The 26,466-nt window shown below is 49.2% G+C and overlaps 1 protein-coding gene across 1 annotated transcript in view; it reads left to right on the forward strand.

Moving 5' to 3' along the window:
* LOC138985592 (uncharacterized) overlaps positions 1 to 21,370 on the forward strand; it is a 160,196-nt gene extending 138,826 nt beyond the window's left edge. Inside the window, exons 57-69 of the mRNA XM_070362578.1 lie at positions 164 to 332; positions 754 to 938; positions 1,160 to 1,252; positions 1,410 to 1,614; positions 3,164 to 3,348; positions 3,430 to 3,527; positions 5,571 to 5,755; positions 9,222 to 9,427; positions 9,538 to 9,715; positions 10,608 to 10,717; positions 10,971 to 11,087; positions 11,232 to 11,373; positions 20,703 to 21,370. Coding sequence (XP_070218679.1) covers positions 164 to 332; positions 754 to 938; positions 1,160 to 1,252; positions 1,410 to 1,614; positions 3,164 to 3,348; positions 3,430 to 3,527; positions 5,571 to 5,755; positions 9,222 to 9,427; positions 9,538 to 9,715; positions 10,608 to 10,717; positions 10,971 to 11,087; positions 11,232 to 11,373; positions 20,703 to 20,707 — 1,878 coding nt within the window. The 3' untranslated portion in view covers positions 20,708 to 21,370. The remainder of the gene's footprint in view (positions 1 to 163; positions 333 to 753; positions 939 to 1,159; positions 1,253 to 1,409; positions 1,615 to 3,163; positions 3,349 to 3,429; positions 3,528 to 5,570; positions 5,756 to 9,221; positions 9,428 to 9,537; positions 9,716 to 10,607; positions 10,718 to 10,970; positions 11,088 to 11,231; positions 11,374 to 20,702) is intronic.
* Positions 21,371 to 26,466: the final 5,096 nt, after the last annotated feature.

The raw sequence follows: 26,466 nt of genomic DNA on the forward strand, positions 1-26,466 counted from the left end.
GGGTGAGGGGGACCCAGCGCTTGCTCCTGAAGGTATGGGGTGGGGTGGGCATTGCCTTTCCCCCAGAAGGTTCAACCTCGGTCTCCCCAGCCACCTCTCCCCAGGTCTGGGGCAGCAGAGGGCAGGGGCCAGGTCCCACTCAGGCCCCTGGCCCCTCCCCCAGCTCCATGGCCCCAAAGCTCAGTGGCTTGGCCTGCTGGGCCGCGTCTCCACCTCGGCTTCTCGAAGCCTGGTCCAGCTGGAGGGAAGCGTGGACGACGGGGATGAGAAAGTGAGGCTGTCAGTGTCTCGGGCCCCGAACTGCCTCCAGGCCTCGGTGGCCCACGAGGAAGGTGAGTAGAGGCGCTGGGTGTGGCTCGGTGGGGCTCAGCTTGGCCCAGGAGAAGTCAGAGATTGGGGTGATGCGAGCTCAAAAGTCAAAGGCAACCCTGGTAGGGCTTCGTGGCCCCCCAGCCAGGAGGAGAGGAGCTCTCCATGGCCACCTGGATTGACTGTGATGCCAGCAGAGGCTGGCAGAAGGTCTGGATCAGAGGTGGGTGTGGGGATGGGGAAGAAACCAGGCTTTGGGAGTTGGGGGGGGTCTGAAGGTTGACGTAGGCAGCTCAGTTTGAGGCCCTCAAGTCCCAGGGCCATTGAGACCCTGCCTGTGGGAAGTAGGGAGCTATAGGAGACTATGGAGTACCAGAGGAGTGGGCAGCTGGGAGGCGGATGGACTAGTCCTGGGCTCAACAGCAGGTCCCTTCCTGGCCCCAGGGAGCCAAGAGGAGAGCGTGCTGCTGCGGGCCTGCGCCCACAGGCAGGCGGCGGAGGTGGAGGCTCTGCTCCGGGACCGAGGGCAGCCCGTCCAGCCGCTGGTTCGCTTGACCCTGCAGGCTGCCAACCAGAGCCTCCGCTTGGCTGCACGCGGCTGCCAGGGGACCCTGCTGGGCCACGTGGAGGTGAGATGGCTGGGGGTGGGGGAGGAGTGGCCATTCCTACCACCCCCACCCGAGCCCCACCCAAGGCCACAGGCCCAGGCTCCCAGAGTCCAGCAGAGCCAAGGAAAGTGGAGGCAGACAGCCCGTAGCATGGCACGCGGGTCCACAGCCCTGCTGCTGGCATCGAACGCTTTCTGCCCGCTGCATTCCCGGGGGGCCAGCCTGTCCCTCTGTGTCCGCAGTCCAGGGTAGCTGCTCTCGGGTCCCAGATGCAAGCGGGGCTGGAGGAGAGGATCCACAGCTTGGATGCCTATGTGAGACGGTTCCAGCGCCTGGTGGGTAGAGTGCACTTGGGGTGTCACTGGAGAAGGGAGGGAGTGTGGGGCTGGGGGGGTCACTGCTCTGCTCTGTCTGGGGCCCCCTCTGAGGGCACGAGGGGTGCAGATGGCCCCAGACCCTCATGCTGATCCGGCCTCTGTTCTATCCGCCCAGGTACAGCCAGCGGGCGCCCTGGATGGCATGGCCGGCTTGCTTCTGCGGCTGTGCCAGGCGGGGCTGGGGGCCGTGCAGGACGGCGGCCGGGCGGTGGCCGCGCTGTGGGGCCTGAGCCCCGCCGGGCGGGTGCTCACCCTCCACGTGCCGCTCTCCCTGGAGAGGCTGCGGGCAGGTCTGGAGCAGCTGCGGAAGGAGCTAGAACGTGAGTGCAGGGGCAGGGGGTGCCTGACCCCAGAGCCCCCGACCCACGCCTGACCCCAGGGCTCCCGACCCATGCCTGACCCCAGGGCCCCTGACCCGGGCCCCTCACACTTGGCTCGGGGCCCTGGTTCAAGCAGGAAGGCCACCAGATTTCCAGCGGGCCTGCACCCCAACTTCCTTTAGAGTCCTCTGCCTTATTTCCTCATGGACCTACACCCTTCAGACTTGGGGAGCAGTGTCCATTTTTTTGATTTATTGCTGTTTTTGGCTGTGCTAGGTCTTTGTTGCGGGGCAGGCTTTTCTCTAGTTGCAGCGAGCGGGGCAGGGGGGCTACTCTCTAGCTGTGGTGCACAGGCTTCTCGTGGCGGAGCACAGGCTCCTCGGCATGTGGGATCTTCCCTGACTGAGGACCTAACCCGCATCTCCTGCATTGAAGGCAGATTCTTAACCACTGAGCCACTGGGGAAGCCAGCCATATCCGTTCCTGTAGGTCTCTGAGCTCATTTCCCTCATGTTCACCGCCTCACTTCTTCTGGACCTCTGCCCGAGTGTCTTCAGTCTCTGCCTGAATTCTTTAGGGCGTACAGCTTTATTTCTGCAAAGCCCGCTGCTGTAGATCCCAGGGCCTGTTTCTGGCTCTGTGATAAGCACCAGGGAGGCCATACCGGTTGTGACGGCTGCTGTCCCTAGCGCCCTCCTGGCGACACCGGGACCCTCCAGCCTCTCCCAGGGTCCAGGACCACCAGGGCTGACAGCTGGCCCAGTGGGGGACCCCAGGACCCTGCCCAGCACCAGGGCGGCCACCCTGAGACTGGCCGGTGCTTGAGCCAGACTGGCCGTTCCGTGTCCTCTCACCCCTGCTTGTGTGTCTAGTCAGAATCCCAGGGCCACCCTGGCATCGATGACTCACTAGCACTCAACTCTCAGCTTGGAGTTGCACCCGCAGCCATAGGGCCAAGATACAGAGCCAGGCCGTGGAGGGACAGGTATAGAGGCTCCAGGGAGACCCCCCCCAACCAAGGAGCTCCCAGACTCATCCTCCAGTGGGAGCGCGTAGGATGCCCTCACCGCCCCCTGCTTCAGATTGTGACAACACCTGTCAGACATCAACTGCCCAAGGGAGCTCACTAGAGGCTCCGCACCCAGGCTTCTCATTGCGGGGTGGTCAGGTGGGAGCCCCTGCCTGGCACAGACCCATGTCCCAGACTCACAGAAGGAAAGGGGGTGTTCAGCATGTTGTCTGTTGCACCCCAGGCCCAGGAGGGCCCTCTCACTAGGTCTGGGAATGGTAGGACTCCCCCAGAATCCAGCCAGGGGCTGCCCTGGTGAACAGGCCTTGCAGACGGGCAGCCTCGGGCCTGCCGGGTTGACGTCCAGTCTCTAGTGCCGCCACCTCATTCCAGGTCGCAGGCTCTATTTCCTTCCCGGGGGCCCGGGTTGTCTGGGAGAGGCGGGCTGGTTTCCCTGCACGGGCCTGGCAGGCGGCCAGCAGTGTTGCACTTGCCGCCAGGCCCAGGAGGCCTCACGGGGGGTGGTGGCTGCCTTCGCAGGGCCCCTGGCCACGCTGAAGGATGCCTACCTGGAGGTGACGGTGCAGCCCCTGGACAACGTGTGGCGGAAGCGGGCGGAGGAGGCCCTGCGGCAGCTGCAGGCCTGGGTGTCCGGGACACCGGGCACCTGGGGGTCCGGACCCCTTGGGGCAGCGCTGGAGGCCACAGGGGGCGCCCTGGAGCTGGTGAGGTGGGGCACAGGGGTGGGAGGCGGCGTCTCAGGCAGGGATGGCCCTGACGGCTCTCACGGCCCCCACCCTGTCCAGGCCGCCCACCAGATGCTGTCTTGGGCCGACGCTGCGCTCTCACGGGCACTGAGGCGGCTCCGCAGACCCCTGTTGGACCTGTACAGCTTCTCGGCCAGGTGACTGTTCCGCTCGGAGGCCCTGCCCCACGCCAGGCACACCTTCCACCTCATCCACTTCCCTGCCAGAGGCATTTTCATCCCCATTTTACAGATCAGAAAACTGAGGTCTGTTCTTCATTCTGCAGATATTTTACAAGCGCTCTCTCTGAGCAGGTGGGGTTTTAGATGCTGCAGACGCAGTGGTGAGTGGGACAGGTTCTGGCCCTCCCCTGGCTGCCTGGGGAGACAGTGACCAGGTTATCTGCCCCTCGGGGGCGGCAAGCCTTCCTGTAAACGGCCTGAGAGTGATGTGTACAGGTTTTGTAGCTAGCTGGCCCCTCATGTAGCCTTGGTCTTTTGTTTCTGTTTAGAATTCTTTGAACATGTCAAAGCCATTCTTAGCTTGTAGGCTGTCCAAAAACAGGACCACAGGCTGGATTTGGCTACAGACCATAGTCTACCCACCTTTGAGGTAGTACGTGTGCCAAGTCGCCTTAGTCAGGTACGATTCTTTGTGATCCCATGGACTGTGACCCGCCAGGCTCCTCGGTCCATGGAATTTTCCAGACAAGAATACTGGAGTGGGTTGCCATTCCCTTCTCCAGGGGATCTTCCCAACCCAGGGATCAAACCCATGTCTCTTACGTCTCCTGCCTTGGCAGGCAGGTTCTGTACCATTAGTGCCACCTGGGAAGCCCCTGAGCTAGTATGTTATCTAACTGCCACAGGGAAAAAAGGACATGGGGGCATTTTTTTAACATTAACCTTTTAATGAATTATTAGTTTGGCCAAGTGGTGCAGCATGCAGGATCTGAGTTCCCGAACCAGTGATTGAACCCATGGCCCCTGCAGTGGAAGTGCGGAGTCTTAACCACTGGACTGCAAGGGAAGATGCCGACGGGGGCATTTTACAGAGTGAGGCCATGGTTGGCTTCAGTGAGAAGGCAGCATCTGAGCCTTGTAAGGGCGAGGAAGTGAGCTGGGTATAGTCATGGGAAGAGAGTTCCAGGAGGAGGGCAAAGCCGGTGCAAAGGCCTGGGGGAGCAAATGCATCTGCTGCCGGAGGAATATGAAGGAAGCCGGGGGAGCTGGAGCGGAGGGTGGAGGAGTTAGGGAGATAACGGGCTTCTGGAATACACAGGAGGTTTTGAGCTGAGGAAGGACATGCTCTGCCTTTCATTTAATAAGATCCCTCTGGCGCCCATGTAGAGAATAAAGACTGGGGTCAGGAAGTGGGGGATAGAAGTGGGGGGCCCAGTTTAGAATGGTCCAGGCAAGGTGGGAGGGTGGCTGCACCGGGCAGTGGCAGCCATGGAGGAGCGTGAGGCAGTCAGACTCTGAACAAGCCTGGAGGACTGGCCGACAGGTTGGATGTAGGTGGTGAAAGAGAAGAGCTGGGGATGACTCCAAGGGTCTTGGCTTTGATGACTGAAAGGGTGGAGGGTTCATCTGTGGAGTAAAGGGGGTAACTGGGGTACAGGGATCAGCTTAGAGCTTTTTCAGTTGCCTATGGCTGCTGTAGCAAATTACCACAAGTTCAGTGGCTTAATGCAACACAGATGTATTATCGTGTGGTTCCAAGGGTCAGAATTTCAAAATGAATTTCAGGTTCTTCCCTTTTCCAGCTTCCACTGGCCACCTTTCCTTGGCTCGTGGCCCCTGCTGCATCTTTAAAGCCAGCAGTGTAGCAGCTTCTCCCCTCTGACCTTTGTCCTTGTATCTTTCCTCTGATCCTCCTGCCTCTTACGAGGTCCACTGTGATTCCACTGGCCACATGGAATCCGTCTCAGAATCTTTAGTGTGGTCACACCTACAAAGTCCCTTTGGCCACCTAAGATGATGTAGCCTTTCAGCAGCTTGGGCGTCTCTGGGGCTGTTGTTCAGCCTGCTGTGCTGGAAGTGGGTGGTGTGGGGCTCCTTTCTGGCCTGTTAAGTTTGAGTTGCCCTCTAGACACCCCACCGAGGCAAGCTGAATTTCTGAGGCCTGGGCCATCAGGCACTTTGGGAAGGGTCAGGAGGCCTTCGTGCTGGGGTCTCCCAGCTCCTCTGTGCTCCCCCTAGGGACCGCGCGGTGGTGGTAACGCTGCCGATGCTGCCAGCAGGGGATGAGCCCCTGGATGTGGCCCGCGTGACCAGCCACCTGATGGAAGAGCTGCTGCTGCGGCCGCTCCGAGCGCTGTACGGGACCAGCGTGCTGGCCGAGTACCACCGGCTCAAACGTGGCCTGCTGGGGGCCCCCTCTGGATGTAAGTCCTGTGCTCCTCCTCTCTGGGGGCCCCTCTGCCCTTTGGGATGCAGTGGCGTGGCCTGGCAGGGACAGATGGACAGTGGGACCATCCCCTGCTGGTACAGGGACACCCTAGCATCACGGTGCTGGGCCCATCTGCTCCCAGGCTGAGTGCCGAGGTTACTGGGCTTCCCAGGGTCACACAGGACTAGGGCTGGGCTGCGGATCCAAGGCATTTGTCCAGAAAGTCACAGCCTGAGTCTGAAGCCCAGCACAGAGGCATGGCGAGTGGCTGAGGACCAGGCCAGCTCCCTCCGGGGGGAACTCTGCAGGAAAAGCATAAAACAGACCTCCAGTTGTAGCCAGAAGGCCACTAATCGAGTCCAGACTGTCAGGCAAGACTTCGGGCCAGAGGCAGGGCCAGGAGCAGACACAGCTCCGGGGGCTGGGACCGCCTGGGAGTCTGCGTTCTCTCCTCCGAGTGTGTGCTGGTGAGCCATTCCACCTCTGTGCCACCCGGAGGGGCAACGTGGCTCACTTGGGAGGTAACAGGTGCATGCCTTTGGCACCCGGGAGAGTCTCAAGTCGGTGGGCAGGGCTTGGCAAGGAGTGCTGTGTAGCCTGGGGTGTCTTGTGATCGCACAGGTGAGGACAGGTGGGAATGCAGACAGGTGGGAGCCGCTGGAGTCGGGGACACTTGTCTGGCAAGCAGCGGGGCAACCAGGAATAGCCTGGTCCCTGGGTTCCGCATGTGTGACCTGGGGTTGGCCGTGACCTTTGGCTCTGACACCTGACGGAGGGACCCTCCTTGTGAGGCCATCATGGGGTGGCCTGGGTATGTGTTTGACAGACGGGGCTTCTCTTATCTGCTCCCTACCCAAGCCTCTGCTCCTCTGCTGGCCCGGTAGGTCAGAACTGCCCTGTCTCGGGACACCTTCTGCTCACTGTGAAGAGGGCAGGGCCCAAGTGGCACCTCCCTCCTGTGGGACAGAGCCTTTGTACTTTTTTCAAAATAGTGAACGTGTCTCTTTGCCGTAGCTTCAGTGAGGGTACAATTCAACAAATTGTGACCTTCCGTCAAGGGTGACAAGAAATGAGAGACAAATGGAAAAATGCCATTTGTATTCATCTTTATAAATAAAATGATGTGGTTAGTTCAGTTTGGAGGCAAAGGTGTGGAACCTGGTGTAAATCCTTTTGTTTCTGAAGTATGGATGTCACTGATTTACAATATGGTGTTAATTTCTGCTGTACAGCAAAGTGACTCAGTTATACATATGCTTTTTTAAAATATTCCTTTTCATCTGTGGTTATCGATATTGAATGTAGTTCCTCATGCTGTACATACATACATATTGAATACAGCTCCCTACGCTATACATACAGACATTGTTGATCTATTCTACACATAATCGTTTGCATCGCCTAACCCCAGCCCCTCCCCCTCCCCCTTGGCAACAGTGAATCTGTGCTGTGTCCACGCGTCTGTTTTGTAGACAGGTTCATTTGTCATATTTTGGATTCCACGTGCTCGTGACGTATGGCCTTTGTCTTTAACTGTTTATATTGGAGTATATTGATTAACAATGTTGTGTTTGTTTCAGGCGGACAGCAAGGTGATTCAGTTACACGTGTCCGTACATCTTGTTGTTTAGTCTCAAAGTCATGTCCGACTCTTTTGCGACCCCATGGACCGCAGCCCGGCAGGCTGCTGTGTCCATGGGGTTTCCCAAGCAAGAGTGCTGGAGTACTCTGCCATTTCCTTTTCCAGGAGCTCCTCCTGACCCAGCGATCAACCCTGCGTCTCCTGCACTGGAGCCACCCGGGAAGCCCATACGTATATCTTACTCGCCCATACGTATATCTTACTCGTTTTCCAATTCTTTTCCCATTTAGGTTGTTACGTAATATTGAGCAGAGCTCCCCGTGCTATATAGCAGGTCCTTGTAGGTCATCCGTTTTAAATATAGTGGTGTGTGTTGGGTTGGCCAGAAAGTTCACTCTGCAACATCTTACAGAAAAACCCAAACGATCCTTTTGGCCAACCCAATACATGTCAATCCCAAACACGCTTTAACTGTCCCTCCCCCACCCGTCCCCTCTTGTATCCATAGGTTCATTCTCTAAGTCTGTGAGTCTGTTTCTCTTTTGTAAATAAGTTCATTTGCATCATTTTTTTTTTTTTAAGATTCTACATATAGGAGATATCTGTCTTTCTCTGTCTGACTTCGCTCAGGATGGCACTCCCTAGATCCATCCGTGTTGCTGCAAGCGGCATTATCCCATTCTTTTTAATGCCTCGTGTCCCACTGCACGCACGCGCCCCATCTTCATTCGTTCATCTGTTGATGGACGTTCAGGTTGCCTTCATGTCTTGGCTCTCGTGAGCAGTGCTGCTATGGACACAGGGCTGCATATATCTTTTTGGATTAGAGTTCTGTCTGGATATATGCCCAGGAGTGGGATTGCTGGATCATATGGTAATTCTATTTTCACTTTTCTGAGGAACTTCCATACTGTTTTCCATAGTGGCTGCATCAGCTCACATCCCCACCAACAGTGTAGGAGGGTTCCCTTCTCTCCATATCCTCTCCAGCATTTATTGGTAGTTTTTCATGGTAGCCATTCTGACCGGTGTGAGATGGTGTTTCATTGTAGTTTTGATTTGCGTTTCTTGAATTATTAATGATGTTAAGCATCTTTTCGTGTGCCTGTTGGCTATTTCTTCTTTAGAGACATGTTTATTTAGGTCTTCTGCACATTTTTCTATTGGGTTTGGGTTTTTTTTTTTTTTTTTCCTCTATTGAGCTGTATGAACTGTTTTATATTTTGGAAATTAAGCCCTGGTCGGTCACGAACATTTTCTCCCATTCCGTAGGTTGTCTTTTCATTTCGTTTATGATTTCCTTGGCTGTGTAAAAGCTTGTAAGTTTGATCAGGTCCCATTTGTTTCTGTGTATTTCTATCGCCTTGGGAGGCTGCAGGTCGTCCATTTAAAGTGTCCGATTCAGTGGCCGGCGTGCATCCATCAACATGGTCAACTACAGAACCTTCCTCACCCCCAAAAGACACCCTGCATCCCTTAGCTGTCTGTCCCCATCCCTCAACTACACCCCAGTCCACTTTCCGTCTGTGGATCTGCCTGTTACAAACTTTGTATAAACGGAATCATGTAACATGTGCCCAGGCTTCTCACCCGGAGTTTCCAAGGGTCCCCAGTGCCAAAACGTGCATCCCCCCTCGGTTCCTTCTTGTTGCCGACTTGGCTGTAGACTGTTCTTCTCGGGGCGTCCCTAGAGCTCAAGCTGTCTAGAAGCTGGGGTTCCTGGAGACAGACCCCACTCCCCAGGTGGGCTGCCCCGAGGACACCAGCCAAGGAGCAGGCCCTGGACACCCTGGGCTGCCCTGTGGGCCCGGTCCCCACCCCAACCCTGCAGCCAGCGCAGCGGGCCCCACTCACCCTGCCTCTGGCTGTTTCTATCCAGACCATGCCATGGTGGCCGGGACCAGGTACGTGGTGACCTTTGACGGCCAGGTGTGGGGCATTGGTGACCGCTGTGGCAGCCTGCTGCTGGCCCAGGACTTTGCTCACAACACGTTCTCGCTGATGCTAAACCGGACAGGCTCGGGGCTCACATCGTTGACCGTGGGGCTGAACCACACCATCCTCGCCCTCTACCCCAGCCTGAAGGTGAGCCTGGCGAGCAGGGTGGGAAGGTCACCGGCCACTTTTCCTGCCTCCTGCCACATCCACACGTGTGTGCCCTGTGGAGCCTGTCCTAGCCCCTGTCTGGCCCACAGACCTACAGGCTGTACAGCAACTCCCTGCCCAGGGAGAGCTGTCTGGACAGGGACCTGCCTCCCGCCAAGACCAGGAGGGACGACCCCAGGATTGAACTGACCAGTGAGGACGGCGTCTCCATCACCTGTGACGTCCCCGCCGGCCTCTGCAGCCTGACTCTGAGCGTCTGGCAGCACGGTGGGTCTGGGCCCCCGCTCACAGCCTCCGAGTCGGTGCAGTCAGCTTCTGGGGCTGAGACTGACAGTTCCCAGCGAGCAGTTACTCCTTGTCCTTGGGAGGATGAGGGTGGGAGGCCCAAGGATGCTCTTGGGCCTCTGCTGGTCCTTGGGGTTCACAACCTGAGCAGATATCAGAACAGCCCAGAACTGGAAGAAGTGCAAAGCCCATCTCTTCCAGCTCTGATCACGGTCAGTACTGGGACAGCCCCTACCTCAGGGAGTGTGTGCATGCTAGGTTGCTTCAGTCGTGTCCGACTCTGCAACCCTATGGACTATAGCCTGCCAGGCTACTCTGTCCATGCGATTCTCCAGGCAAGAATACTGGAGTGGGTTGCCATGCCTTCTTCCAGGGGGTATCTTCTTGACCCAGGGATCAAACTGAGGGGTGTGCAACTCTGGATGCAGCCGGCTGGTTGACCACTGCACTGTTTTAGGAGCTACACTGCATGGTCAGCTCCTTCTCCTTTGATTCCCCCCACTGTTGTCCCCTGGGACAGGTGGCCAACGTTACTCACCCCCATGTCCCCAGCCTCGAGCAGCGGCACCAGGCTTTGAGCCCAGGGCTCTGACCCCACGTTCTGCCCCCTCCCCTTGACCTGGTTGGGACGTCCCAGGAACACTGAAGAGCTTGCATCCCGGCCACTTGGGAGAGGGCTGGTGGACAGAGAAGGGCCCGGGAGAGGAACAGACGCTTCCCTCACCGTCCTTATTCTCCTCTCTCTCTGGAGAAGAAGGTTCAGAGCCAGGGCTGCTGTTCAGGGAGGTCAGCCTTGGAGGACGCAGGGTCTGGCCCTGCCCCTAACCCTGGCCAGCGGGCTCTCATGGCCCGTCCTGCCTTCCCTGCTCCACAGGCCTGTCCGCTGGTCTTCTGGGCACCAATGACAACGAGGCCGGCAACGAGCTCATGCTGCCAGATGGCACACTGGCCAGCAGCCTGGAGGAGTTCGCCCTGGCCTGGCAGGTGAGCCGCTGGCCAGCCCGCCCTTCTGCGTGCCTGGGCATCATCACTAGGATTCTGGGGGTGGAGAGGGAACTGTCCATGTGGATTGGCCGTGCACGCGAGCAGCATGGGAACCTCATCTCCAGGGCTCCAGAGGTTCTCCATCCTAGGCCGAGGGGGTGGTGGTCCCCTCCTGCAGCTGGGGCACTCAGTGGAGCCTCCCAGGAGACAGAGGTCCAGGCAGGAGGCCTGAGTCTTGGGTTCACGCCCCCAGGTGGCTGGTGACTGCAGAGCCGTGGAGAAGACTCGGCCGGCATGCCCGGAACAGAGCCCCACCTGCCGGGCCTTCTTCCACGACCCCCACTCCAGCCTGGCAAGCTGTTTTGGAGTGGTGAGTGTGCGGCTGCAGAGGCCACGCAGCAGGTGGGCTGCGGGACGGAGGAGGCCCTCGCCCCGATCTAGCCTACGCCCCTCCTCTGGGCTACTCCCCGGGGTGCGGTGGGCAGGGACATTGACTCTGGGTGCCGCATTTCAGGTGGACCCAACACCCTTCCTCAGCCTGTGCGCCCGGGACACCTGTGGCACCCAGGAGCGCCAGCCTGCTTGCACCCTGGCTGCCGCCTACGTCCAGCTGTGTGCCAGGGGCTTCGTGCCCGTGGACCCGCCTCCACAGTGCGGTGAGTGGCTGCGCCGGCAAGCGCTCTGACCCCCTGCTTCCATCCCGGAGGGAAAACCCATTCCTTTCTCTTTGCTTCCGCCCAGAGGACACACACACAGTTGTACAGTGAGCTAAGAGGCAAAGCAAAGTTACGTGCAAAGGAGCACTTTTTAAAAAAAATTTAACTTTTATTTGGCTGAGCCAGGTCTTTGTTGTGGCACGTGGGCTCCAGCTCCATGACCAGGGAAGTCCCAGGAGTTAAGAAAGTTACTAAGAAAGAGAAAAAGAGGCCCCAAACTCCCCCACACTTCACTCCAGGTCTAGCGAACCTGGTGACCTCTGGTGTAGGACACGAGAGCTTGGGGAGGTCAGGCAGCTGTAAGGCAGTTGCTGAAAATTAGAGCCACAGGCCTGTGCTTAGAGGATGTGAATGTACACACCCTACAAGGTCTGGAAACCCTCGGGCACACCTGCAACCAAAGTCGTGTGTGTGATTCCCATGGCTCAGACACAGAAGTTGGCTACTGCAGCGAACAACGGCAGTGGACCCCTGAGAACGGAGCAAGTGCTCATGACACATGTAAGAGAACAGTTAGGCAGGCTTTACCGGGGGTCTGGAGATGTAGGGACCGCTGCAGTAGGGGCAGAAAGATATTGGGCTCATCTCTTAACAAGGAGAAGTAGGCATTTAGAGTCCAGGAGCAGGGGGAGAGGGGGTCAGTAGATGGAAGATTACTAAAAGGAGATTCTGGCTAAACTGACCTAAGAATTGTTGCTGAAGGCAGGCTCGGGAGATCAGACATCACCCAGTTGCAGAGGTCAAGGTGGTCAGCTCTGGAAGGGACTGACCTGCTAAAACTGGACAATGAAGACATGCTCATGGAAGCCCAAAAGTCAGGACCTAGGCTGAGAAGAGTTCTCAAGGAGCCTGAGTAGAGTCTGGTCAAGGAGAAAGTCTTTCTCCAAGACTTTGGGATGCTAGAATTAAAGATTATCAAAGATAAGCACAATTCCAGAACTGATTTCTAGAAATGAAAAATTATTCACAGAAATTTAAGACAACGCATTGTTGAACCAGGCGATTTTTCCAGAAACCAATGCCTGGGGCTGGCAATTTGTTATGTAACTGAATATTGATAGGTGTCAATATTCTATAACATTTAGGTAACAAAAATGTATTAATTCATCTCTGGTCAGTAAGTTGTTAATCGCAAAAGAGAAAATTAACTGGAAAATATGAGAGGAGGAAGTTGAAGTGAGAATTTTAGAATGAGAAAGTTCTCAGGTCCAAGGAGCAGAGTGGGACTCCCCCGGCAGTCCAGTGGTTAAGACTCCGAGCTTCCACCGCAGGGCACGTGGATTTGACCCCTGGTCAGGGGACTAAGATCCCACATGCTGTGTGGCGTGCCCAGCCCCCACCATCTGCAGTGATTTTGGAGCCCAAGAAGATAAAGTATGTCACTGTTTCCATTGTTTCCCCATCTATTTGCCATGAAGTGATGCCATAATCATGGACCAGATGCCGTGATCTTCATTTTTTGAATACTGAGTTTCAAGCCAGCTTTTTCACTCTTCTCTTTCACTTTCATCAAGAGGCTCTTTAGTTCTTCTTTGCCTTCTGCCATAAGGGTGGGGTCATCTGCATATCTGAGGTTATTGATATTTCTCCCAGCAATCTTGATTCCAGCTTGTGCTTTATCCAGCCTGGCATTTCACACAATGTACTCTGCATATAACTTAAATAAGCAGGGTGACAATATACAGGCTTGATGTACTCCTTTCCCAATTTGAAACCAGTCTGTTGTTCCACGTCCAGTTCTAACTGTTGCTTCTTGACCTACATACAGATTTCTCAAGAGGCAGGTAAGGTGGTCTGGTATTCCCATCTCTTGAAGAATTTTCCACAGTTTGTTGTGATCTACACAGCCAAAGATGGAGAAGCTCTATACAGTCAGCAGAAACAAGACCGGGAGCTGACTGTGACTCAGATCATGAACTCCTTATTGCCAAATTCAGACTGAAATTGAAGAAAGTGGAGAAAACCACTAGACCATTCAGGTATGACCTAAATCAAATCCCTTAGGACCACACAGTGGAAGTGAGAAATAGATTTAAGGGACTAGATCTGATACAGTGCATGATGAACTATGGATGGTGATTCATGACATTGTACAGGAGATAGGAATCAAGACCATCCCCAAGAAAAAGAAATGCAAAAAAGCAAAATGGCTGTCTGAGGAGGCCTTACAAATAGCTGTGAAAAGAAGGGAAGTGAAAAGCAAAGGAGAAAAGGAAAGTTATACCCATTTGAATACAGAGTTCCAAAGAATAGCAAGGAGAGATAAGAAAGCTTTCCTCAGCGATCAACACAAAGGAAAGAGGAAAACAACAGAATGGGAAAGACTAGAGATCTCTTCAAGAAAATTAGAGATACCAAGGGAACATTTCATGCAAAGATGGGCACAATAAAGGACAGAAATGGTATGGACCTAACAGAAGCAGAAGATATTAAGAAGAGGTGGCAAGAATACACAGAAGAACTGTACAAAAAAGATCTTCATGACCAAGATACTCACGATGGTGTGATCACTCACCTAGAGCCAGACATCCTGGAATGTGAAGTCAAGTGGGCCTTAGGAAGCATCACTACGAACAAAGCTAGTGGAGGTGATGGAATTCCAGTTGAGCTATTTCAAATCCTGAAAGATGATGCTATGAAAGTTCTGCACTCAATATGCCAGCAAATTTGGAAGACTCAGCAGTGGCCACAGGACTGGAAAAGGTCAGTTTTCATTCCAATCCCAAAGAAAGGCAATGCCAAAGAATGCTCAAACTACCGCACAGTTGAACTCATCTCACATGCTAGTAAAGCAATGATCAAAATTCTCCAAGCCAGGCTTCAGCAATACGTGAACTGTAAACTTCCAGATGTTCAAGCTGGTTTTAGAAAAGGCAGAGGAACCAGAGATCAAATTGCCAACATCTGCTGGATCATTAAAAAAGCAAGAGAGTTCCAGAAAAACATCTACTTCTGCTTTATTGACTATGCCAAAGCCTTTGACTGTGTGGATCACAATAAACTGTGGAAAATTCTGAAAGAGATGGGCATACTAGACCTCCTGACCTGCCTTTTAAGAAACCTATATGCAGGTCAGGAAGCAACAGTTAGAACTGGACACGGAACAACAGACTGGTTCCAAATAGGAAAAGGAGTACATCAAGGTTGTATATTGTCACCCTGCTTAGTTTATATGCAGAGTACATCATGAAAAATGCTGGACTGGAGGAAGCACAAGCTGGAATCAAGATTGCCAGGAGAAATATCAATAACCTCAGATATGCAGATGACACCACCCTTATGGCAGAAAGTTAAGAAGAACTAAAGGAGCCTCTTGATGAAAGTGAAAGAGGGGAGTGAAAAAGTTGGCTTAAAGCTCAACATTCAGAAAACTAAGAGCATGGCATCCGGTCCCATCACTTCATAGCAAATAGATGGGGACATAGTGACTGACTATTTTTCTGGGCTCCAAAATCACTGCAGATGGTGACTGCAGCCATAAAATTAAAAGATGCTTACTCCTTGGAAAGTTATGACCAACCTTGACAGCATATTAAAAAGCAGAGACATTACTTTGTCAACAAAGGTCCATCTAGTCAAGGCTATGGTTTTTCCAGTGGTCATGTATGGATGTGAGAGTTGGACTATAAAGAAAGCTGAGCGCCAAATAATTGATGTTTTAGAACTGTGGTGTTGGAAAAGACTCTTGAGAGTCCCTTGGACTGCAAGGAGATCCAACCAGTCCATCCTAAAGGAGATCAGTCCTGGGTGTTCATTGGAAGGACTGATATTGAAGCTGAAACTCCAATACTTTGGCCACCTGATGCAAAGAGCTGACTCATTTGAAAAGATCCTGATGCTGGGAAAGATTGAGGACAGAAGGGGATGACAGAGGATGAGATGGTTGGATGGCATCACTGACTTGATGGACATGAGTTTGAGTATAGAACAATAAATGGATCAAAGTAGCTTTGTGAGAACCCTAGAAACTAGTTAAGCAGCAGCAACAACCAAGTGAGTGCCTGACTGAGAAAAAGTCTCACTCCAAACAGTAGGAAATTTCATGGCTTTTTTTTTTTTTGGTTGCCTTCCCCAGTACGCTGTCAGAGAAGGCAGTCGGTTCCTGGCTCCTGCTTTGGGGTGGAAGGAAACGAATGGAACTTGCTTGCAACGTGCTGACTTGTCTGGGACCTGCTGGGGCACAGGTTCCCGTCTCTGACTCAGTGGTGATGAGAAGGCTGGCATGGTTTGGGTATCATGTGGGTGGTTGCCGAAAGCAGGAGTAGGTGCTGCTGCCAGAGACAGCCGCCAAGAGTCTGCAGGCCTGCAGGTGACTGGGGGCACAATTATGGACAGACGGATACAATACTGTATCTAAATCCCTGAGAACTGGGGGTGAGACGGCTAGTCTGCTGGGAATCTGGAGTTAAAGCATACACAGACCGGCCCAGGGAAGATACACAGCTAGAAAGTATTTGAAAGAACCCTGAACTTTCATACCAGGATGCTTAGTGAAGGCCTTCCCCTGAACAGGGGCAGTCTGCAAAGAATGGGAGAGGTGGGTGTCTTTTCAAACGCCCCGTTCCAACAAAAGATGACAAGACATGCAAAGAAACAGGGAGACAGGGCCCATTCAGAGAAACGGAGTAAATCTCCAGAAACTCTCGAGAAATAGGCCTGTTCCTTACTGGTAGGTTTCAAAACAACTTCTTAAATATGCTCAACAAGCTGAAGGAGAAGAAAGATGGCAGACAACTAAGTGAAATCAGAAAAATAATATATGAGAAAAATGAGACTCTCAACAAAGAGGTAGAAATTATAATAAAGAAACAAGTTCAGGAGCTGAAAAATTGAATAATCTGAGCTGTCTTCAAGAGACTCACTTTAGATCTAAGGACACACATATGTAGAAAGTGAAAGGATTGGGGAAAAAGGTATTGCATATAAATAGTAACTGAAAGAGAGTACACTTCAATAATGGATAGAACAACCAAAGAGAAGATTAGTAAGGAAACAGAGAATTTGAATAACACTGCAGATCAACCAGACCTGACATATATATATATGGAACACTTCACCCAATAGCAGCATTGTTCTCAAATGTACATTGACCATTCTCCAGGTTAGGCCATAGAACAAGTCTTAATAAACCTCTAAAATTTCAAGTCATACACACTCTTTTTTAGTCACAAAGAAACCAGAAATAGCAGAAGGAAAAACCAGACAAATCATAAATTGTACAAAATTAACACACTCAAACACCCAATGGTAATCACAGGGTAAATTAGAAAATATCTTGAGACAAATGAAAACTATGGAATTGAGGAAGAGCAGTGCTAAGAAGGAAATGTATGGCTGTACATCCTTACATTACAAAAGGAGCTAAAATCAACAACCCAAGTTCTTAAGGATTCTTGAAAAGAAGAAATCAAACTCAAAGCTTGCAGAAAGAAGGAAATCCTAAAGATTAGTTCAGAGATAAATGAAGTAGAAAGTAGAAAAATGAAAGTCAATGAAACCAAAAGTGGTTTTTTTTTTAAGATCAACAAAATTGACAAATCTTTAGCTAGATTGACTAATTTAAAAAGAAGACCCAAGTAAGTGAAAATCTGAAGTGAAATCAGGAACATTACAACTGATTTTTATAGGACTAAAGAGGATTATGAAAGAGTACTGTGAACACTTGTATGACAAGTTGGACAATCAAGATGAAATGGATAAATTCCTAGAAACATATGACCTGCCACAACTGAATCTTCAAGAAATCTATAACTAGCAAGCAAGTTGAATCAGTAATCAAAAACCTCCTAGCAAAGGAAAGCCCAGGACCAGATGGCCTCTCTAGTGAATTCTACCGAGGATTTAGGGAATTGAAATCAAGCTTTCTCAAACTCTTACAAAAAGTTGAAGCAGAGGGATCATCTTTAAATCCATTTTATGAGGCCAGAATTATCTTGTTACCAAAGCCAGACAAGGACACTTCAAGAAAACTACAGAACAATATCCCTGATGAATACTGATGCAAAAATCCTCAAAAAAAAAAAAAAAATACGGTTGGCCCTCTATACCTGTGAGTTCCACATCCACAGATTCAATCAACTATAGATTGAAAATATTTGAAAAAAAAGTCCGGAAAAGTTCCAAAAAGCAAATCTTGAAGTTGTTGCATGCTGGCAACTCTTTACATAGCATTTACATTGTATTTAGGTATTCTAAGTAACCTAGAGATTATTTAAACTATACGGGAGGATGTACATGGGCTGTATGCAAAAATTACATCATTTTATATAGGGGACTTGAGCATCCACAGATTTTGGTATCCATGGGAGGTCCTGGACTCAATTGGATACTGAGGGACAACTGTACTGGTGAACAGAATTCAAGAGCACATTGAAAGGATCATACATCATAACCAGGTGGGTTTACTCCTGAAATGCAACAATGGTTCAACACAGAAGATCAATGCAATGCACCATATTAACAGAATGACGGAAAAAAACACACACTCATCTCTAAAGTTATATTAAAGCACTAACTCAAAAGAGATAAAATACATAAATATTAGAACTAAAACTATAAAACTCTTAGAAGGAGACATAAGGGGGGGGGGTCTCCCCTGGGGGTCCAGCAGTTAAGAATCTGCCTGCCACTGCAGGGGACACGGGTTTGATCCCTGCTCTGAGAAGATCCCACGTGGTGTGTGTAGCTAAGCCCGTGTGCTCGTCCTGCTCTGCAACAAGAGAAGCCACTGCAACGAGAAGTCTGTGCGCCACAAGTAGAGAAAGCTCATGTGCAGCAACGAAGACCCAACACAGCCAAAAATATAAATGAATCTTCAAAACGAGAATAAATAGACCGACTGGATGTCACCAAAATTAAAAAGTTCTGTGTGAGAAATGACACAATCAACAGAGTATAAAGACAGCTTGTGGAATGGGAGGAAATACTTGCAAATGATTATCTGATAGGGGATTAATATTCCAAATAGACAAAGAATATCTACAACTCAACAACAAAACCTGTTTAAAAGTTGGTCAAAGGACTTGACTAGACATTCCTCCAAACAGGATATACAAATGACCGATAAGTACGTGAGAAGATGCTCAGTATCACTCATCGTTCGGGAAATGTGAATCAAAATCACAATGAGATACAAATTCACACCCATGAGGGTGGCTACTGTCAAAAACTTAGAGAACAGCGTTAGCAAGGATATGAAGAAATCGGAACCATTGCGCACTGTTGGTGGCAATGTAAAATGGTGCCACCAATATGGAAAACAGCATGGCAGTTCCCCAAAAAATTAAAAATTAAATTACCATATGATCCAGTCATTCCACTTCTGGGTATAATGCCAGAAAAGAACTGAAAGTAGGGTCTCAAAGAGATGTTTGTACGACTATCAGAGCATCATTCTTCACAATAGCCATGAGTTTCAAGAACCCGAGTGTCCATCAACAACTGAATGGATAAGCAAAATATATGTTTATGTACAATGGAATATTATTCCGTCTTAAAAAGGAAGGCAATTATGACACAGCGCAGCCTGGCTGAACTAGGACATTGTGCTAAGTGAAACAGGCCAGTCACAAAGAGCCCAATACGCATGATTCCCCTTATATGAGGCACCTAAAGTTGTCAGATTCACAGAGACAGAACATAGGATGGTGGTTGCCATGAGCTGTTCTAAGGGGATAACGGGAGTTGTTTAATGGGGACAGTTTCAATTTTGCAAGATGAAAAGGGTTCCTGGGATGGGGGTTGATTGCACAACAAAGTGAAAGTAACTGAACGCTACTGACCTGTTGAGATGGTCAACTTTTTTGTTATGCGTATTTTGCCGCAACTAAAAACCTTTGAATGAGAAACTTTTACTTCATATGCTAGGCATGGTGATACAACTCTAAACTGTACTTACAACTGCTGTAATTATTAAGAAAAAAATAAATACACTTAAGGAGACAAAATTCTTAGAGCAAGAACCACAGTACAGACAATAGACACAAACGGGAATTCAGAAGTGGGTTTTTCCAACACAGGCTGTACATTCTGGCAGGGAACTAGAAACTATTAAAAGTACAATATCATGTCTGAAAAAGAACCAAAGATAGAATATCAACAGATGACAGAACAGGCATTCAGTAAGCTTCTCTAATGCTCATACTTTTCTTTTAAACATTCTCTTAGCAAATGAGGGCTGGGAGGGGCCTTCCTTAACCTGGTAACTTGGGGTATTTGGTACCCAGCCTTTAACATCATAGCTGATGGACAAACATCAGAAGCAGGTTGGCAAGGAGACAGACACTGTTGTCTCTGCTTTTATTTCGTATTGTATTGATGACCCCGTCACACAGAGACCAGAAAAAGAAAGTAACAGAGATTAAAACTCACCTGCTAGAACTCCCCCGGTGGTCCAGTGGCTAAGCCTCTGCATTCCCAATGCAGGGGGCCCGATTCAATCCCTGGCCAGGAAACTAGATCCTGCATGCTGCAACTAGAGATCCCGCGTGCTACAACCAAGATCACAGAGCCAGTGTGCTGCAACCAAGACCCGGCACAGTCAAAATTAATAAATATTAAAAAAAATTTTAAACTCACCTGCTGGTGGCACCTTGCTCAGAGAGGTGCAGAGGATTTGCCTGGGTCTGTGACCCCTTAAATTGAAGAAGTCCCTGCTTCAGAGTGAACTGGAACTCAAGGGGTAAGGCTGTGGCTCCTTCTGAAAGTGCAGAGAAGTCATCCAGAGGTCAATGAGTGTTCCAGAAACATCTGAATATCCCTGCTGCTTCCATGACCTGGATACCCTCTTTCCATCAGGATTCAGCTCCTAAACTCCCCCTTCACCAATCGACTAGATAGCTTAGTGGTGTCTGACTCTCTGCGACCCCCTGAACTGTAGCCCACCAGGGTCCCCTGTCCATGGGACTCTTCAGGCAAGAACACTGGAGTGGGTTCCCTTCTCCAGGAGATCTTCCTGACCCAGGGATGGAACCTGCATCTCCTGCGTTTCAGGCAGATTCTTTTACCCCCTTACCCACCAACTTTGGGTACATCATCTGTACTCCCAAAGCATCAGGTGCTGGGGTCTGGTCCTCTCTCAGGCTGGGAACCATCTCCCCATTAAAAGGGGGAGATACTATTTTAGTGGGGGCCACTTGAGGCCTGACCCTGCTGGGCCTGCAGTGTGCCAGGGGCTGTAACAAGAGCCTGCAGCCTGATTCCAGGAAACAGGGAGTTCCCTGTCCTCTGGGTCCACAAAGCCTTATACTTCTCTCCTCTTTTCTCTGCAGTTTGAGATTCTGCTTGAGGCAGCACCAGGCTTGCCAAAGATCTGAGACTTCCTCTCCTTCTGCCACAATTCCATCTCATCCAGTTACAATCTCATCTCATCCAGCAAGGTCAAGATTCTTGTCTGGGGTAGAATGATGAGCACAAAATACCAGGAAGTCAGAGAAGATCAGGACTGAGGTGGATCCAGGAAAGAAGGGCTGTTAGTGATTTTGAAATACCTCTGGGGGCGATGGAGCCCACATTGGTCTGGATAATTCTCCATCTTCCTCAACACCTGCCCTGTGATCCAGGAGACAGCCTGGCCCGCTGGATCCCGCTCTGGAGAGGGAACGCCACTTCAGAACTATTCTTGCCTGTGATATTTCTTCACTCGCCCGGCTGCTATTTCTGAAGCCTCTGCTGTATGAGTCAGGCTGCCCCGGGTCTTCCTAGCTTGGGATTGGCTTCCCCTGAGGCATGAGTTTCCTTGAGGGGAACGGATGGTCCCAAATCCCTTAATCAAAGCCTGGTTGGGTGCTTCCCTCTTGGCACAGATCCTGATTCTAAGGTTGAATGTTCCAGGGGACTGGTTTCCACAGAGCTGTGCTCTGGGCATTCAGCCCCCAAGGGTACAGCCTGCAGAGTTGTTCACTTACTTTGGGGGAAGGCGTTGCCCTTGAAAAATTAAAGCTGGCAGAATCCAAGCACACGTGTATTAGATTGGTGGAGTCAGCTGTTCCACTGGAGGGATGGGGTGGAGGGGGGAGGCGTGGATGGCTGTGAAACCTGTTCACCAGTAGGGGGCCCCCAGGACCCTCTCTACACCGAATCAAGAGTCCAGAGCAGTGGTGAGCTATCAGCCATAAGGCTCCGTGCTACCAGAAAGCCAGATGCTGGTTCTCAGCTGTCCTTGGCCTCCCCACATGCAATCCTCGGCACACAGCAGGTGCTCAGTGAAGTTTAGAAAGAGGAACTCAAGAGGGTTTTAGACTTTCCAGCAGTAAATGCAAATGGGGGATCTGGTCCTGCTCATTCCCACACTCTGGAGGGGATGCTGTGTTGCCATGGTTATTACAACCAGAAGACTCCAGAGTCCAAGCTCTGCTCTTCAAAACACGTTTGCTCGTCCCTCTGACTTTATAATAACCCAATGAGGTGTGGACGATCCCCGAGTACCAGAAGCAGCTGCAGCAACAGGGTCAGAGAGCCCAGGGCACGTACCCAAGGTCACACGACTAGCAGATGGCCAGGCTGGCGCTGATCTGGGCCCGTCTGCCCCAACCACAACCATCCGCCTTCCACTTCATGGGGGCCTTGTACCGTCTATGGGCATACCTCATTTCATTGCACTTTGCAGACACTGCGTTTTGGGGGCTTGGGAGGGTTGTTTACATTTTATGAATGGAAGGTTTGCAGCAGCCCTTTGTTGAGGAAATCTGTCAGTGCCATTTTCCTCAGAGCATCGCTCATTTGGTGTCTCTGTGTCACATTTTGGTAATTCTCACAATATTTCAGACTTTTTCATGATTATAATATGTGTTATGGTAATCTGTGATGTTACTACTACAACTAGCATTTTTTTTAAGCAATAATTAAGATATGCACACTGGTTTTTTAGAAACAATGGTATTGCACACTCAATAGACTACAGTATAAACATAACTATTATAAGCAGTGGAAAGCCAAAATGTTCCTGTGACTCACTTTATGTCAGTGGTCTGGAACTGAACCCAGACATCACCGAGGTGTGCCTACAGTCTGATCTTTACAAAAGAGTCAAATGAACTTCAGCTGTATCCCAAATCATAATGTGGAATGCTTGTTCATTTTTTCCTAAAAGGCATCAAAACAGGGACTTCCCCAGTGGTCCAGTGGCTAAGACTCCACGCTCCCAATGCAGGGAGCTGGGTTCAATCCCCCTGGTCAGGGAACTAGGCCACAACTGAGAGTCCGCATGCATGCTAAAGAGCTCACACGCCACAGTGAAGACCGAAGATCCTGTGTGCCCCAACTAAGACCTGGTGCAGCCAGATAAAAAAGATTTTTTTCAAATTATTATAAATACAAGGAAAAAAATAGACATCAAATGACCCAAAAGCCATCTCATGCCTGAACAGAAATGCACCCACTGAGGTGCTGTGTTGGGCCTTGGAACTCAGCCCTGGAGGAGGAGGGAAGGGGGCGATGGAAGGCAAACCTGGAGGCCGGCGCCCTGTAGGTTTCTAAATCTGTGCAATGGCTCAGGGAGTTCTGGCCCAGGAAGGAAACTGCAGAAAGACTTGCCAGCCTGCCTCCCCGCCCTGTCCCTCACACACTGACCAGGAACCTAGCAGTGGGCTGGGGGCACTGGGGGCACTGGGGGCCCTAGGACGGAACACAGTTCCTCCTTCTCCAGGCTGATTCAACACCAACACTTGGCAGTTTGTAGTGTGTGGGGGTGTGCATGCACATGTGTGGCATTTAGAAAAACAGGGAAGGATTCCATTAAAAATTACCTATAAATAGCGCATAAGCCACAACTATGGAGCCTGTGCTCTAAAGCCTCGAAGCCACAACTAATGAAGCCCAGGCGCACTAGAGCCTGCGCTCACGACAGGAGAAGCCACAGCAGTGAGTGGCCTGTGCACCACAACCAGAGAAAAAACAGAAAACCCATGCAGCAACAGAAACCTAGCACGGCCAAAACTCAAAAAAAAAAAAAAAATTTTTTTTTAATACCTATAAATGTTCATACCTACAGCCAACTAAGAGCAGGTCCAGGTAAATTCCTGTGAAATTGACTCTCCATGAGATAATCTGGTAAAGGGTCAGAGAAGGCAATTCAAAAACTGACAAGTAAACATTAGGCAGAACATTTAACATTACTGGAAATCAAATGTGAATGAGAACAATAATCATAACCTAATTTATTACATTATAAAATAGATACATAAATAATAATACCCAGAACTGTTGAGGCTGTCAGCAAAACCCCTCCCCTCAAATTCTGTAAAGGGCAGTTTCAGTTACGAACAACCTCAGTAGCAGGTTTTGAAAGTCTTAAAACTATTCTTTCCTTTGACCTAATAAGCCCACTCCTGGGCCTTTATCCAAAACGAGGGAGTGAAAGGAGATAAATGATTCCAAAAGATTTCAAAATAATTTTATTACTCAAGATAATAAAAATTAAAGACAGCCAACAGAGAAATTTTTTTTAACTTGTAATATATTGCAAACACTATCTTGAACTCATTTGTCAAAAAGTTCAGCATCAGGCAGTGTCTTAACATAAAAAAGAATTAGCTTCCAAGTAAAGCAGAAGAGTGCATAAAAATCTGTAATAATAATGACTGCATATGGACAAAAGCTGGTAAGGAATAGAAGAAAATGGAAACTCCATATAGGAAGGGCATGACATGTAGCTGTTTTTTTTTTTTAAGTTAATTTGATTATTTTTCTTTTAAAATTATCTTTATAATTATTATGATGCTTTTTGTCCCTGAGAGTTTTAAAGGTTAAAAAGGAAGGAAGGAAGAAGACAGAAAGCAACCCAATTGTCCATCAGTGAATAAACAGATTTTAAAAGTGGTCTCTCCTTAACAAGATTAGAAACCAATCACAAGAAAAAAAAAAAAACTAAAAAAATAAACCAACACGAACACATGCAGGCTAAACAATATGCTATGAAACCACCAACGGATCACTAAAGATATCAAAGAGGAGATCAAAGAATACCTAGAGACAAATGAATATATGATGATTCAAAATCTGTGGGACATAGCAAAAGCAGTTCTAAGAGGGAAGTTTATAACAGTATAATCTTACCTCAGGAAACTAGAAAAATCCCAAATAAACAACCTACCCTCACACCAAAAGCAACTAGAGAAAGAAGAACAAACAAAACTCAAAGTTAGCAGAACAAAAGAAATCATAAAGATGAGAGCAGAAATAAATGAAATAGAGATGAAGAAAGCAATAGAAAAGATCAATGAAACTAAAAGCTGGTTCTTTGAAAAGATAAACAAAATTGATAAACCTTTAGCTAGACTCATCAAGAAAAAAAAGGACAGAGCTCAAATCAATAAAATTAGAAATGAAAAAGGAGAAGTTACTACAGACACCACAGAAATACAGAAGACCATGAGAGGAAAATAAAAAGGACAACTTAGAGGAAATGGGACAAATTCTCAGGAAGGTGTATACAATCTTCCAAAATGAATGAGGAATAAACAGAAAATATGAACAGACCAATCACAAGCAAAAGGATCGCTGGTGGCTCAGATGGTAAAGAATCTGCCTGCAATGTGGGAGACCTAGGTTTGATCCCTGGGTTGGGAAGATCCTCTGCAGAGGGGAATGGCAACCCACCCCAGTATTCTTGCCTGGAGAATTCCATGGACCGAGGCAGGCTGGCGGGCTAAAGTCCATGGGGTCACAAAGAGTCAGACACAACTGAGCAACTAACACACAATCACAAGCACTGAAATTGAAACTGTGATTAAAAAATTCCCAACAAACAAAAGTCTAGGACCAGATGGCTTCACAGGCGAATCCTATTAAACATTTAGAGAAGAGCCTATCCTTCTGACACACATATCCTTCTGAAAATATTTCCAAAAACTGCAGATGAAGGAACACTCCCAAACTCATTCTACAAGGCCCTGATACCTAAACCAAACAAAGATATCACACAGAAAATTACATGCCAACATCACTGATGAACATAGCTGCAACAATCCTCAACAAAATGCAGCAAATGGAATCCAACAACACATTAAAAGGACCATACACCATTATCAAATGGGGCTTATCCAGGGATGCAAGGATTTTTCTTTTTTTATTTTATACTGGAGTACAGATGATTAATACTGTTGTGATAGTTTCAAGTGGACAGGAGAGGGACTCAGCCATACATATACATGTATCCATTCTCCTTCAAACTCCCCCCCATTCAGGCTGCCACATAATAGTGATCAGATTTCCCTTATATGCAGAATCTACAAAGAAACCATACCAATGAACTTATTTATAAAACAGAAACAGACTCACAGACATAGAGAATGAACTTATGGTTACCAGGAGAAAGGATGGGGGAAGGGATGGTTAGGAAGTTTGGGATAGACACGCAAGGATTTTTCAATATCTGCAAATCAATTAGTGTGATTCAACACATTAACAAATTGAAAAATAAAAACCATATGATCATCTCAATAGATGCTTTTGACAAAATTCAACAGCCACTTATGATTAAAAAAAAAAACTCTCCAGAAGGTGGGCATAAAGGGAACCTATCTCAACATAATAAAGGTCATATATGATAAACTCACAGCTAATATCATACTCATAAAGATCATATATGACAAATTCACAGCTAATATCATACTCATAATATCATAGTGAAAAACTGAAAGTATCTCCTCTAAGATCAGGAACAAGACAAAGGATGTTCATTCTCACCACTTTTATTCAACATAGTTTGGAAGTGCTAGCCACAGCAATCAGAGAAGAAAAAGAAACAAAAGGATCCAAACAGGAAAAGAAGTAAAACTGTGACTGTCTGCAGATGACACGATGCTATTCACAGAAAACCCTAAAGAGGCCACCAGAAAACCACTAGAGCTCAATGAACTTGATAAAGACGCAAGGTATAATGTTAACACACAGAAATCTCTTGCATTTCTATACCCTTTCAATATGAAAGATCAGTAATTCAGGAAACAATTGCATTTATCACTGCAACAGAAAGAATAAATACTTAGGAATAAACCTACCTAAGGAGGCAAAAGACATGTACTCATAACACAG

The sequence above is a fragment of the Bos mutus genome, chromosome 25, assembly GCF_027580195.1.
Source record: "Bos mutus isolate GX-2022 chromosome 25, NWIPB_WYAK_1.1, whole genome shotgun sequence".
In the NCBI taxonomy this organism is placed as follows: Eukaryota; Metazoa; Chordata; class Mammalia; order Artiodactyla; family Bovidae; genus Bos; species Bos mutus.